This window comes from Clupea harengus, chromosome 3 (genome assembly GCF_900700415.2).
Source record: "Clupea harengus chromosome 3, Ch_v2.0.2, whole genome shotgun sequence".
NCBI classification, from domain to species: Eukaryota; Metazoa; Chordata; class Actinopteri; order Clupeiformes; family Clupeidae; genus Clupea; species Clupea harengus.
The window spans coordinates 1,923,455-1,937,723 of record NC_045154.1 but is presented as its reverse complement, the minus strand read 5'-3'; the positions used below and the strand labels follow the sequence as shown (position 1 = coordinate 1,937,723).

At 40.1% G+C, this 14,269-nt stretch overlaps 2 protein-coding genes across 4 annotated transcripts in view; both read left to right on the top strand.

Moving 5' to 3' along the window:
• Window positions 1–3,117, top strand: part of LOC105894939 (class I histocompatibility antigen, Non-RT1.A alpha-1 chain-like) — a 37,973-nt gene extending 34,856 nt beyond the window's left edge. Inside the window, exon 9 of the mRNA XM_031564165.2 lies at window positions 3,042–3,117. Coding sequence (XP_031420025.1) covers window positions 3,042–3,067 — 26 coding nt within the window. The 3' untranslated portion in view covers window positions 3,068–3,117. The remainder of the gene's footprint in view (window positions 1–3,041) is intronic.
• The window catches only part of LOC105901307 (class I histocompatibility antigen, F10 alpha chain-like), a 128,102-nt gene that overhangs the window by 93,779 nt on the left and 20,054 nt on the right, over window positions 1–14,269 (top strand). For 2 of the 3 annotated variants that reach the window (XM_042707470.1, XM_031564164.2), the window contains exon 1: window positions 7,672–7,863. The exons of the other annotated variant lie outside the window; for it this stretch is intronic. In XM_042707470.1, the coding sequence (XP_042563404.1) occupies window positions 7,794–7,863 (70 nt within the window). In that variant the 5' untranslated portion in view covers window positions 7,672–7,793. Of the gene's footprint in view, window positions 1–7,671; window positions 7,864–14,269 lie in introns of those variants that run through there. 3 annotated transcript variants of the gene reach the window in all.

Sequence of the window (14,269 nt, the reverse complement as noted above, 5' to 3'; positions counted from 1 at the left end):
TGCTACTGTCAACATCTACCACAGTCAAAATAGCGGAGAGAGCCACCTGGATACATCTAACACATTGTAAACGAGTAAGCCTTAGAAAGAGACAGAGAATAGGAGCTGTCTTCCTCTACCGTTTTCCAAGGCCGGGCCACTGTGACAGAAGTCCAGCTACAAAGGGGATTCTTTGCGTTAGGCAATTTTTCGTCTCAAACCTGGTGAAGAAAACAATACTGTCCAGTGGGGTAAAAGAGCCTAGTGGATACTGGGAGGGAGGGGCGGTCCTATCTCTGTGAAGTCATGGGGAGTTACAAGGGAAAAATTAAATAATGTGTGGAACTTTTGATAATAACTGTACTGCTCTACATTTTGGTACTGTTAACATATTGATCACAACAGGCACCGGTCTTGGTCAAATATCCACAATAGGGCCTGGCCAAAGATCATCCGTGGTGGGGGAACCAGACCGCCCAAACACACTTTCCACAAAGAGACTGTTTACATTTTCCTGCCCAGTAATATTCAACAGCCAATATGTTCTGCAGAAGGCCTTCAAGGACACAGCAAAGAGGCCTTGTTTGAATGTTATCTGAAGCCTAGGCGAGCTAATGACACACACACAGTTGACATCCACTATGTTGGCCTACAAATGCAAAGTATTCAAATGTGTGATGAGAAATATGACGACATTTTAAGTGATTAACTTATGATGATATGGAGTGATGCTCAGTAATGATCTCTGTTTCCAAAAATCCATGTGATGAAATTCAGAGTGATGATTTTGAAGTTATCCATTGAAAATGATAATTGACGAATTAAGAAACATGATTTGTGATTTTGAATTATCCATTGAAACGGATAAAAGGAGGGACTGATGGAGATAATTTCCAAACACTGTTAATGACTTAAGAATATATTAATCAAGTGCCTTGTATTAATTACCTTATATGAATCATGTACTTACAGTATGTAAGCAGGAACATGGCTTTTCTGTGTTTCTGCGTGTGTAAAACTTAGAATATTAGGTGCCACTTAGTCTGCATGTACAAGAGCATGTTTAGACCAGAAGTGATAAGAAGGGTCGAACTGTGCTTCTTCCGACCTTGCAAAACTTCCATCCTTGCCTCGGACGTCAGAAATCCACCACTTGGTTATCTCTGCTGAACGCTAAACTTCTGTCTATATAAACCTGGTGCAATGTGTTTATCATTGTTTCACTTTCAGCCTTGTGCTGGGAGTGAGCCCAATTGCAATTGTTGTTTGTCTCATAAATATACTTATATGCAGCTCCGGAGTCCTGAGGTAACTAGGGTGAATTTTCACCTATCACTAGCCTTCAACAATTCGCCTTCAAATTTGAAGAAACAGCTCAAGTTAAGCAGAGTTCTTGCTATGCTAAGTTAATGTCCCTGACTTTTGCATATTATATTTAATTCGGTTATTGACATGATTTTATACTGTTATCTAGCAAAATACATGTTGACATACAGCAAAAGCATCAAAATAACACGATTGTACCTTAAAATTATTTATTTAACATAGTGGTAAGATAAAACTGGTAGGTGGTACAGGAGGTAGAGAAGTTGTTTAGTAATCAGAAGGTTGCTAGTTCGATTCCCTGTCGAAGCGTCCTTGAGCAAGACACTGAATCCCTAATTGCTCCTGATTGTGCAGTGTGCCATCAGTGTAAATGTAAAATGTGTATACATCCTTGTAAGTCGCTTAGGATAAAAGCGTCTGCTAAATGACTAAATGTAAATGTCTTGGGTTACACATTATTATGTTTTTTTTCCTTTTCTGCAATCAATAGAGCATAAAACTCTGCATTGACCAGTTTTACAATTACATTTTTTTTTTCATGTTCCATGTTTCCATTTTTTACACGTTTACAATTAAATAAAATATTTAAAGATACAACAGGTTGTCTTTATTGGTTTGGCTTAATGGTATTAACTTCACACATACACCCTGGTAGATAACTTGTCATCCGCAGAATTGTAAATTCGAGTGTGAACAGTATTAGGGTAAGCACAATAAGTACACCAACCTTTCCAAAAAAAACAAATGTTGTTGCTTATAATTATTACTAGTAGAGACATCTGTAGAGGCATAAATATTACCAGTAGCTATATCTGCATTCTTTATCAAAATGGCACAGCCTAGACATTGAGAGACAACCCATTGTGTGAGTACTTTTACTTTTAATACTTAAAGTAAATTTAAAAGTAAGTACTTTTTACTTTTACTTAAGTAGGATTGTTTATATAGTACTTCTACTTTTACTTAAGTATATATTTTGCTGGGTAATTGTACTTTTACTTAAGTACTAAACTTCAGTACTTCTTCCACCACTGGAAACCAGAGATGAAATAACTTTGTTTGTTTATTGCACAATACAAAACCAGTGTTGGGGATCTCAAGGCTGAGCTCAGTAGGAATGGAAAAGAGATGGAATGATGGCAGATAAAGATGTAGGCTAGGCTACTGCAGACAGAAACAATAGGAGATGAAAATAGCCTTTTAAAAAGCTGTTTAAAGTGTCCTGCAATAGCAGTGTTGTAAAGCTGAGGTTATGTCTGGAAACCGAAGTGGGGAGATAGGAATAGCCTTTTAAAAGGCTCTTGATACAATTGGCAGCAAAACTGATCGAACTACGAAATTATTGATATGCAAGTGGTAGTCTATGTAAGGACAATCTTACAAAGGCCTACCTGTGGACATCTACTACAGTTCATTATTGATAATAACTATCAGTTTTCATTGGCCAGGCTGAAGGCAACGGTGTCTGTGGTTTGATGGTGCAACTATAATCCAGGTCCCTGTCAGTTTGTGAGTGAGAGGTCCGTGGCCCCACGTCCACGCCCACCTGCAAGGCCCCCCAGTTTGAGAACCACTGCTTTAGACCATTTAGTCTTCTATGTTCTGACTCAGTTTTCTAAAGACATGCAGATATGAGTGTTTGTGTTCCCTCAGTGTAATCAGCTGTGCACTGAGGGTCATCATTTTGTGCTGATTAAGTTTATTATTCTGATATCTGTTGTGTCAATTGTCTCCAGGGAAGGAGCCGAGTGTGGTGAGCTGAGCATGAAGAGTGAGGAACGATGAAGAATCGTGCAAATCAACACTTTTTTTTGTCTGTATATGCGCTATATCTCAAATAGTGTGATGTATCCATAACGTTCAGATTTCAGTTCTATTTTCTTTATTTTCCGGTTTTCAGCAATAGCTGTATAGATTATAGTACATGTTTAGTGGCTGTTAAATCTGTTCCAATGTACAAAATCTGGAAAGATTCTATCAGGTAAGATTGTGGCCGACCCCTCCCACCCTGGACTCAAACTCTTTGAGGTACTTCCTTCGACAAGAGGCTGCGGTCTATCAGGACCAAAACCTCACGCCACAAGACCAGCTTCTTCCCGGCTGCAGTTGGCCTCATCAACAAGGCCCCGAACCCCCCCCCCCCTGACATGGACTCTTATCCCGCCCCCTCGTCTCAAGATCTGACTCATGTGTTACGTTAACACACATTACATTACCTTGCACTCTTTTTTTTTTTGTTCTGTAGTACTTAGTATGTTTTTAATGTTTATTGTCTGCACCAATATGCCCAAACTTGGCAATAAAAGCAATTCTGATTCTATCATGACATGAACTAAGTGTAGCATTATTTTGTATCTGTAACTCATGCCCCTGGATGTGTACTCTGTCTGTCTCACTGAGACCCGAACTGTTAGCATCTAAAGGTTACACCTGATAGATTCCCCAACTCCCTCATGGTGAATTAGTTTTGTTCACAGACTACGGTCATAGGTATTGAATATGATGGACGCGCCGTGTCGCGTCAGTGGTGAACTGAGTGATGAATAAGCTCTCCCTTCTCCATGATAAGATCTACTGTGCACTGTCTGGATCTGCTGCTGATGCCCAGACCATTGCTGAGGCCAACCAACTAGATGTGCACAGGTGTGAAATATCACACATTATCCTCAGAAGACATTAAGACCATCACGCCATATTGGTCTTCAGGCTACCCTAGTTTATATCATGCCATCTCTGCATTAACAAATGGGCATTCTAACCAAGTAGTTCAATTGTCATCATTGTTTAGGGGGGGGGGGGGGGGGGGGGGGGGTGGAAGTGGATTGCGGGTTTGAACTACTGCCCATCATATAAATTCATGATAAAATTGTTAACATGTTAGTGTTGAGCTGGGGGAAGACCCCCTTGTTTGTTCTGCAGCTACCCTGGTGAAGAGCATCTCCTACAGGTATAAAGAGGAACTGTCAGCACATCTCATCATAGCTGGTTGGGAGAGGGAAAAAGGGGGACAGGTCTGTTGTTTTTGTTTAGTTTTTTAAGATTGCTCAAATTTGCTTATTTTATATCATCCCTATGACTTTCACTGTCATCTTTTCATCATTTTTACATTAACACATTTTACCCACACAGTACAGTGGGCCAATAGGCCCAAACTGATGTTGCAATACCGTATATTTAACTACAGCAGCTACCCAGCATTAACTGTGAAGAAACATTGGCTAATTCAGTTCTGCTTGTCCTCAGCCATCCAGACTCTCTTCACTGACTAGTGCTTTTATCCAAAGCAACTTTAAACAATTTAGGAACAACAATCAAGCTGCACTAAGTGAGGAGACCTGATTTAGTTGGCCAAATAGTGAGCACTCTATAGCATGAATATGGTCTTGAGAGTAATTACTGTCAGTTGTGCACTAAACTGTAGGTGCTCCTTTCTGTTGGACATTTGGGGAAAATATTTGTCAAATCATCATATATCGGGGCATTTTTCCCACCCAGCTTTAGTGCATCCTGGAGTTCTTTAGATGAGATTTATTTATTGGATGACATGTAATGACGTTCTAAACAGACTCGTTCATTAATTTAAGGATGTAGTTAATATCCTCCCTTGATAACATCAGTGGTCTCTTCTGGGTCAGTGCTAGACTTTAGGCCCAAGGTGTTATTCTTTGAGTCACGTGTCATATCAGGCCCTCACAGGTGGAAAGCAAACTCTAATTTCTCAGATTTAGACCAGCAGTTTTGTTGCAGTACAGTGGTGTCCTAATCACAATGTGTGATGAATCATCAGGTAAGTTATATAGTTTACATTACGTAATATATAGCACTCAATAAATATACTACATTAACCAAATTATAAACAATGTAACATTAGTGTACATAGAGATAACGGGTACTTTGTCACTTTGTTTCTGTGATGAGGGTGACCATACAACATTCCTGTAAATCTGAAGGTCGAAGGCTGACCAGGTTATATAAAACATGCCATGTGCGCGGTGGCATCTATTCCTGTATCAACCAATCTCACTTCCTAGTTTGTGTGCCATCCTGCAAAGCACAGCACAATGTAGAAGACCTTCTCACAAGGTACACGTCATGTGATTTGCATTTGTTTTGTTTGTTGTTTGCTTTTTAAACTCATCTCTGATCATTTTCTATTATGCTTGACGAATATAAGTTGGCATCCCTTGCAGTGAGATGTCTATTTCACTTTCTATATACTGTACATGTAGATCACCTGTAGATGGGGCTGTAATGCAACAAACAACAAAGCCTTGTTTCAGGGGCTTTCCATGATCTGCCTCATTGAAATCGATTGCCCTACCGTATGGGGTCACTGGTCACATGGTGATCTGAAGTAGTGCTCAGGGTCAAAGGCAGTTTATGTGTCTCATTGGTATTCATACCTTTGGATAGATTAGGTGCTGATGTATGTTTCTGTGTATGTGTGGGTGTATGGAAGCCTTTTCTGTCGTAACCATCAGCCTCATGCAATAGCCTTGAACACGTCTCTCTGGCTCATCTCCAGCTCCAGGTAGATCACTGATCACTCCACATACTCCCTGGTTTTGACTAACATCCACCAACCAGTGCATACATGGTCAAAATAAACTAGATATTTTCCAGTATAATTTTTGCAGTAAGTGGTGGAAGCTTCTACGTGATTCTCTACTCACTAACAGATTGATGTTTTACAATGTAATGCTAACTGTAGTTATGAATAAGTTACAGCCAAAGTCCATTTTTGTTGTAAATGTTGCCAAACATTTGGTTTCATTTCACTTTATCATCTTAACATATAATGGTTTGAATACATGCTTTTGTGATGAGATGGTTTTCTTCATGTTGGAACACATTAGTGTTGCAATATGATAGTGACAAACATATCTCAGCATAATGCAGCTTTGGTCAGCAGATTACATCTTGAAACGAGGCTTCATCAAAATGTACAGAAATGTACAAAAGTGATCCATTTAAACCTCAACCACTTGTCATGACAATAAAAGTTGCAATGTATTAAGCCATGGGTGCTTTAAATGGTTTTGATATTTTTAATTTTCGAGGTTTGCAATTGGAAATACAAACAGAGCATGTTCACCTACTCAGAATTTTGTTGTCCTTGCCAGTGATATTAAGATTCTTGTCTTCATATAGACCATTACTTTATTTTTTTGCAGAAACTCATCTGAATTGACATATACAGTATAGATAATGAATCTGTATTTATGCTCCTATGGTATCCAACCTATGACCTTGCTGTTCTTAGGATTTCCCCTACCAGTTGAGCTGCAGGAGTTGTTTTTTACCATTTTTATCCATTCACAAAACATTGACATATTTGAATTAATTGAAAATCATGTTCAGGAGTCAATGTTTTACCTCAAACAAAATGTGATTCGGTCAAAACCATGGAGGTTTGGTATATTGGGGCAAAATCCTACTTTTTATACATCTGGGTTACAGGACATCTTTCAAAACTATGAATACATGACACCATCATATTTAAGCTGAAACAAAGATGGTTCCACCGTCATGTTGCTCCCATTTAGACAGCAAATTACCCCACTGTGGTCCCCCCCCCCCCCCCCCCCCAAAAAAAAAGTTACCTTAGCCCCGCCCGGCTCTGTTTGGTCGTCGGAGTGAGTGAGCCTTGCGAGCGTGCAGACAGACGGTGATAACGTCTAGTAAACAGACTTGCAGCGACTGTCCGACCAAAGCTGGTGAAAGCTGCCATAATCAGCTGCTGGATATAAAGGTATAGCACATGACGTTTAAAATAGTAAAAGAAACGAAATGGTTAAATCATCATGAGTTAATTACAGATGTCGTGGCTCTCTTTTATCATGTCAGTTCATTGATCCTGTGCGTATGCTACCCTAATCAGTAGCTCCGCCAGCTATAACTAGCTAGTGAACTCTAGCCTACAATGTTAACCTACTCACTTGAGCTGCAAATCCCTACCATGCTACAGTATAATTAGCACCTATCTCAGCAGATGTCTTCAATATATTTATTGTTGTGCCATATTTTAAATCTAAATTTGTTAATTTATCTTCCTAAAACCCACTAGAGGACACTATTTCAAAAGGATATTTTCAAAAATTTCTCATGGGGGAGCATGACCCCAGACCCCCCTAGTTTTGCTGGGACACAGGAAAAAGAATACGTTTGATCTAGGGGCTTAGCCCCCCCAAAAGTGGGAACCTAGATTCGCCCCTGGTCATAACTAACATATCTTTTGCTGCAGATTATACTTTCGGTTTCCAAATCTAACCTTACAGAACAACTTCTGCCACAGAACAGATGACGTCTGTACTGTTCTAAAATCACATTGGGTGTCAGTCTCCTTTCCAGAAATAATAATTGGGGGCATGTCACTTAAACAACGACGCTGCTCAGAATGAATGTCAGTTGCTTCAAGGAGTTTGAAAGAACAGTATCGTCCAGTCAGGAGGAAATAAATATACATTAGCACTCTGTAATGTTTACATATGATGAAGACACATTTGACGACCGCAACGCTTCTGGTAGCCCTATGTTGTTTCCATGTTGCGTCAGGAGGTTAGTTTGCTGTTTTTGTTTTCGTATAAAGCTCTCGTTTGGGGTTTTGTTTGTTGTCCCTTTGTGTCGTGGAGATTTGGCACAGATAATGCACAGTTAATAAACATAATCTTTTGGAAGATTAAAAACTGTGAAGATTTCAGCTTGCTAGACTTGAAAGTCACCCGTGTAAACTCCATTAAGAGTTTGATAGTTGCAGATGTTATTCTGTTTGGTAAATGTGACGTATTGGTAGGCTGTTAAGATTTCCGTTGTTTGCACATCTTTATTTTTCAAGATTTTAGCATGTAATGTAACTCTTTAAGGATATTTTACACACTAGGGATTTGATCTAGGTCATGGCAATGTGTTGGTTATGCTGGAATTTTACGGCTTATTATCGCTCAAATGCCTGAGGTTATGATACTGCAGGTTAGGCCAAGGATACGTGTGTGTGAGACAATTTGACAGTGAGAGTAAATAGATGGAACATCATGTGAGACGTCATCGTGCTAACCTGTAACCTAACCTATTGTTATGTATGTGATCTCATGCGGTATCTTATGTGTTCTACTCATAGCACCACTGTATGGTTACTGCGCACTCTAGCATTGGTTCATATAATAAGATATGCGCATTGAATATGTGTGTATACTGGGGGCATACACAGCACCTATTTTCACTTTTATATGCCCTTTGATTGCTATAAAATCATTTCACAGTGTGTCAAAGTGAAAGATACCCTGCAGTTTCGTTTTATTTTACAAACGTGGTTGCAGAAGGTTTACTTAGAGACTGATGGTGATCATGGGCCTAGTAGGTGCGTAGCGAAGGCAGAGCGACTGCGCTCCCCACCCGGACTCGAAACCGGATCTACAGGGTGCCAAACATCCGCAACACCAAAGAGTCAGGCTCGATGCCATGGCAGTCAGAGCACATACTCATCTGTAGTAACGGCACATTGTCACAAGTTGTGTCTCTTTTTGAGAATTTTTTTTCCAGATGTCAAAAATGTAACAATAATAGCATATAATAACATTTATGGCAATAAATAATAGCAACAACAAAGCAAGAATAATAATTTATAAAATATTTTACCCAGAAATGTGACTGCGGGGAAAGCCCAATTCCAGACATGTAAAATGCATACTTTATGTCTTGTATCTATTCTATTTAACTTACAAATCCAGATAATTAATGCATTAATGCACCAATTACAGTTCACATATAGATCATTCATACAGAATTCATGAATTAATGCATTTAATTCACTGTTACAGTATTCAGTATCACAGGCTTGCTTTATGATTTTTAAGTGTGCTAACGAGCACTGCAGATTGCATTTAATACATAAATGTTTAATCTTAAAAATATATAAATTATATTGGATTGACAGATTGAGCTAATACATCAAAATATCAGATATCAAAATAGTTAGTTGCAGACCTAATGTTATCTCCCCATGTGTTGTGCACATATTGATAGGTAGAAATGATGGATTATTTTGTATCATCTGAATCTGTCTTAGTTGTAGAGTACGCCAACAGATTAAAGAAAATTCCATTAGCTGAGCACACCAGTCTCATTCTTCAGGCCACCAGTGCACTACAGAGATACTGAGGCCTCAACATGTTAGTATTATAAATGTGCTTTTGTTTGTCATTCAGTACCCAGGCATGTAGTACATTCATCTAATAAGAGCAATTCTCAGCAACTCTGGATGTCAGTGACAGTTTACCCAGAAGAATTTGATATGTATGATTGACTGTGGAAAAAGGAGTGTCAACAAAGATTAACACATGTGGTCATTTTGCTACAAATTGTAGTGTACATTAGGAATTCAGGTTACAGATAAAAGTTGTGTGTTAAGTGATCTGTGTTGTATTGTGTAATATTTTGTGAATGTTTTGAAATTAAATTGAATTTAAGCCTGAATATATAGTGCCTTGCAAAATTATTCAACACCCCTGGAAGTCATCTCCATTTTCTGGTTTACTGAAGATACTTAGACATCATTTCCCAATCAGTATTTTCATTGTGTACACTTAAGCTTTGTATATTTCTGAAGTGAAAACACATTTAAAATTAAAATATTCAACCCCTATACATTAACCCTTGGTAGAGAATGCCTTTGCTGCTTTTGAAGTGGGTTAAGTAACAGCTTTGCTCATTGTTCTGCAGTGTTTGTCCTCATTCTTTTGGTAGAATTGATGTAGATCATGTAGATTGGTGGGATGGGGCTCCTGGACTATAGCGCCACAGACTCTGAGTTGGATTGTGATGAGGGCCTTGAGCCTTTCTAGAACATTAATATTACTGTTTTTGATCCACTCCAGTGTTGCTTTAAAGTCGGTTCAGACTAAATTGTTAGATTTAAAAATGTAAAGATTTGCCACGAGACAAGCTGCAACTACTTGAAACCAGCAACTTGTTGCAACAAAGTGTTCCAACAGACTACAACATGCAGTGCCGCCGCTCCCATAACGCACACTACGCGCTGTGCGTAGGGCACTAACTCCTGTGGGGGCACCAAAAAATAGGCAACTGAAAAATCATCATAGTTATAATAATTATAATGCCGATATTATTTAAGTATAGAAATGCTCAACTTCCCAAGCTTGCCGTGGGTGCCCTTTCCTATCTCAGTGGCCTGACGAACTTTGACAGTAGGCTAGGTCAGCTTTTCGAAAATGGCCTCAAAAAGGAAACAGGAGTCAGGGGCAGACAAAAGAAAGAGAAATAAACTGCGAGATGATGCCCGTGCATCACTTTCAGGTAAGTCCATGTGTAATCATTGTTAAATACGGGAAATGTGCTGCTAATTTAATGGTTAGCCTATGCATACACCTCGAACTAGCTGACGTTATTGCTAATGTTAGCACACTCAAATATGTTATATGTTAGGTGCAAGTAGGGTTGCCAACCGTCCCGAATTGTCCGGGACATCCCGAAATATTATGGGTGATATTGATTTGTCCCGTCAGGGACAGCTCCAGTCCCGTATTCCAATCACAGCCTTTTTTATTTGTATCCGTGAAAAGAGAAAAATATAACAGTTAAGTGTAATCTGCGCCCTGGAGACAAGTGCCTCTCAACTGCACTTGACTCCACAAGCATTTGTTACGCCAACACGAACAGGTGAAACTTGTAGCGAGAGATCATCATGCCTCGACTGAAGGACAGACTGCCCCAACTCAAATAGAGTATCTTAAATCAAGATTCAATTGGAAGCTTGCACATTGACTACTGGTTGTTTTCATATTTCATATCAGCTTTCTTTACACATAATGAACTGGTGTTAATATGTGTGAATATGAACTCATGAATATGAATTCGTTCATACGAAGTGTCACAGGCACCCATTATAATTGTAGAAGTTAAATCGAGGAGACTATAACATTAGCTAGATAACTAGCTATCATTTCATGCAAACAGAAATCTTCCATTTAAATCGTTTGTTATTAAAAGTTTCCTTAGCTAGCTAACCATAGCCTTAGCTAGATAACCATAGCAACCAGGAATTACAACTTTAGCTGCAAAGTTATGGATCTGACAAGAGGTAAATAGCGCCCCCCCTTGACCCAACAATGTTAAAACTATGGCCAGGCAGTGAACTGAAAACCAGTCTGAGTTATAGTCTAGTAGCCAGCCCATAGAGCCCCATTGTGAACCCGGAAATGTTGAGTACACCAAAGTTTTTTTGCAGAAATGTGAAGTATGGGTCCCCAGTATACAGAAACTGCCGGATGCTAATTTGCATATGTTGAGCAATTTGCACATCTAGCATAATTAGCATTATTAGCTTAATCGTCCAATTTGACCACATATTTTGCACTGTGTGACCAATTTCTACAATATTGGAGTCTTTTTAGAGGTTGTAGAGGATGCTGAATTCAATTCTGGCACTTTCAGACATCAAAATGGTAATTGTATAACAATTTTGGATACATTTAGACAGGTTTTCGATTAATTTCCGATGAAATTTAAGGTTATTTTCATGGTGAACACAATAAACTCACATTTCAGAATCACAAGAGCTCCTACGCTTTTGATGTGAATGTTGATAACCTACATTTGTTTACATTTGTGAGGTACGGTCATGTTTTTGTGCAAATAAGCTGTTGTAAAGCAAGGGAGCATAATCTAGATGGATAACTTGGCATATACGTGAAATGAAGCACCTTCCTTTCATTGCCAAAGATGACCTTCTTTCCGGAAGTCATGTGTGCCGCCATTCAGATGGTGCACTTGCAGTGAGTGCAGATATGTTTGGGGAGCAGACATGCATCAGGCAAGGGAAGGGAGCAGGGGGCATGAAGGGTATTTCAACCAACCCTAAACAGGTTGCAGTTTGCATCCAATCATTTGGCATATGTTCACATCTTTCTCAGTCATTGGATGACATGTACAGTGATAAAGTAGCATCAGAGAAGACTCTGTCCAACAGACACAAAGAGGAGGGTGAAGCACGACGGGAGTTGGATGCTGAGGACCGCTCTAAAATTGTGAGGATGCTGTGGGAAAACACAAATCTACTCTTGACAGAGAGCACTTTGCTCTACCACATCATAAATGGACAGGTGGCTGATGAAAAGGTGAATGTGCAGGATGCGCTGAAGATTGGCCAGGCTATGTGTAAAAAGTTTTCTTCATCACTTCCGGAGGCATTTAATGCACCCATCTCTCACAAGGTAGTGACTATGAAGTTCCAGAAAAAGGGAATGAAGGTCAGTGGGAAGGTTGTTTGTGACCTTGAGTCATTATTTGCTCGATTGTTGGTGGTGGTAGGCCAGAGAAAAGTGGAGCTCTCTTCTCTCTTCAAATATGAGCTTAGCCCAGTCCCCTTGTCAATCATTGAAGACAATGGATGCCTTCCGAAAGGGCAATATGTCAGTGCTTGTCCAGCCGCTTGGAATTCCAGTTTGCAATCCCCAGCCACCAGATGTTGTCATTGTGGATGCATCTCAGCTCATTTATCACGTGGTTTGGCCATCGTCTGGGACAGTGGCAGATCTTGCAGCCAGCATGGGACATCGGCTTAGTTGTTACACCCAAACATTTGTCATCTTTGACAAAAAAATTTGCAGGTGTCTGCCAAGGACCATGAGAGACAAAGAAGAGCAGGGGAGAGCTCCACAGAGTACAAGCTCTCATTGACTACACCTCTACCTAGTCGAGCACAACAAGCAAAGGCTGAGTGAACTCCTGTGTACTTTCAATGTAGGAAGTGTTACGTCCCTGAACATTTTCAATGGCCTATGTATACTGTTGTGTGCCTTTTCCGTGTTTTACAGACAGCCCAGCATAAGGCTTAATTGCTGTTCTATTCCCATTGGGTGCCCGATCAGAGACGGCCCCTTAAAAAGGGCTTGGTGACGTCACCCAAGAAGGATCGTTCTGGAAGAGACGCAGTTGTCGTTGTGGCGGCCACCAGGATTGCCGCATGATCTAGGAGCCTCGCCGAGGCCGTGAGACCTACCTGTCTCGGAGTGAGAGTTCGAGAGGGAGGCTCAGGATTCTTGGAGGCTTAGTTCTGGAGGCCTGTTTGTTGCTTTGTTTCTTTGCTACTTTGAGCTTTTTGTTGTTTCTATTTTTGTTGTCTCCCCGTTTTTCCACTATTCCATATATTTTTGGTTTAGTTTAAAGATAATAAATGAATGATTATTTTTGTCTTATCCGACGTTGTCTGCCCGTTTTCTTATTCCCACGAACTTGTTTTTGTTTACGTTGCCTGGCCCTAGCAGGGAACGTAACAGAAGTAAGATCGTGATGGTCAGTAAAGCTGACAGCATTGAGACTCATGATGAGGCTGATATATCAGTTACAGTATATCTTACATGTTAGATGCTGTCAGACATGGGGCTTCAACTGTTCACATTCTTAGTGATGACACAGATGTCTTTGTGATTATGGTTTATTGGTGTTGGAAGGCTGGTATCACAACTAACCTACAGATGGAAAAATGGAATGGCACTGTTCTCAGCATAAATGCAACTGCAAAGAACCTGGGTGACCATTGTTGTTCCATTCTGGCCATGCATGCTCTTTCAGGATGTGATACCACCTCATATCCTGTTGGGAAGGGGAAGGTATCTGCACTCAAGGCCATGACAATTGTACCTGGCAAGCTTCTCCACTGTATTGGAGAGGCAGAAGCCACAGATTTACAGATCACCAAAGCAACAAGGACTTTCTTTCTGACTCTGTACAATCAGAGTAACTCTGTGACCTTGGATGCAGCTCGGTATGACATTTACCGAAAGCGCAAAAGGCCCCCAGCACTGAAAAAACTACCTCCTACAGAGCGTAATATGCACCTTCATGGAAGACGTGCCCACCTACAGGTGCTCTTATGGAAAGCAGCAGACCAGGCTGATCCACCGGCTGTGGATATCACTTTGTTTGGATGGGACAAGAAGATGGGCCT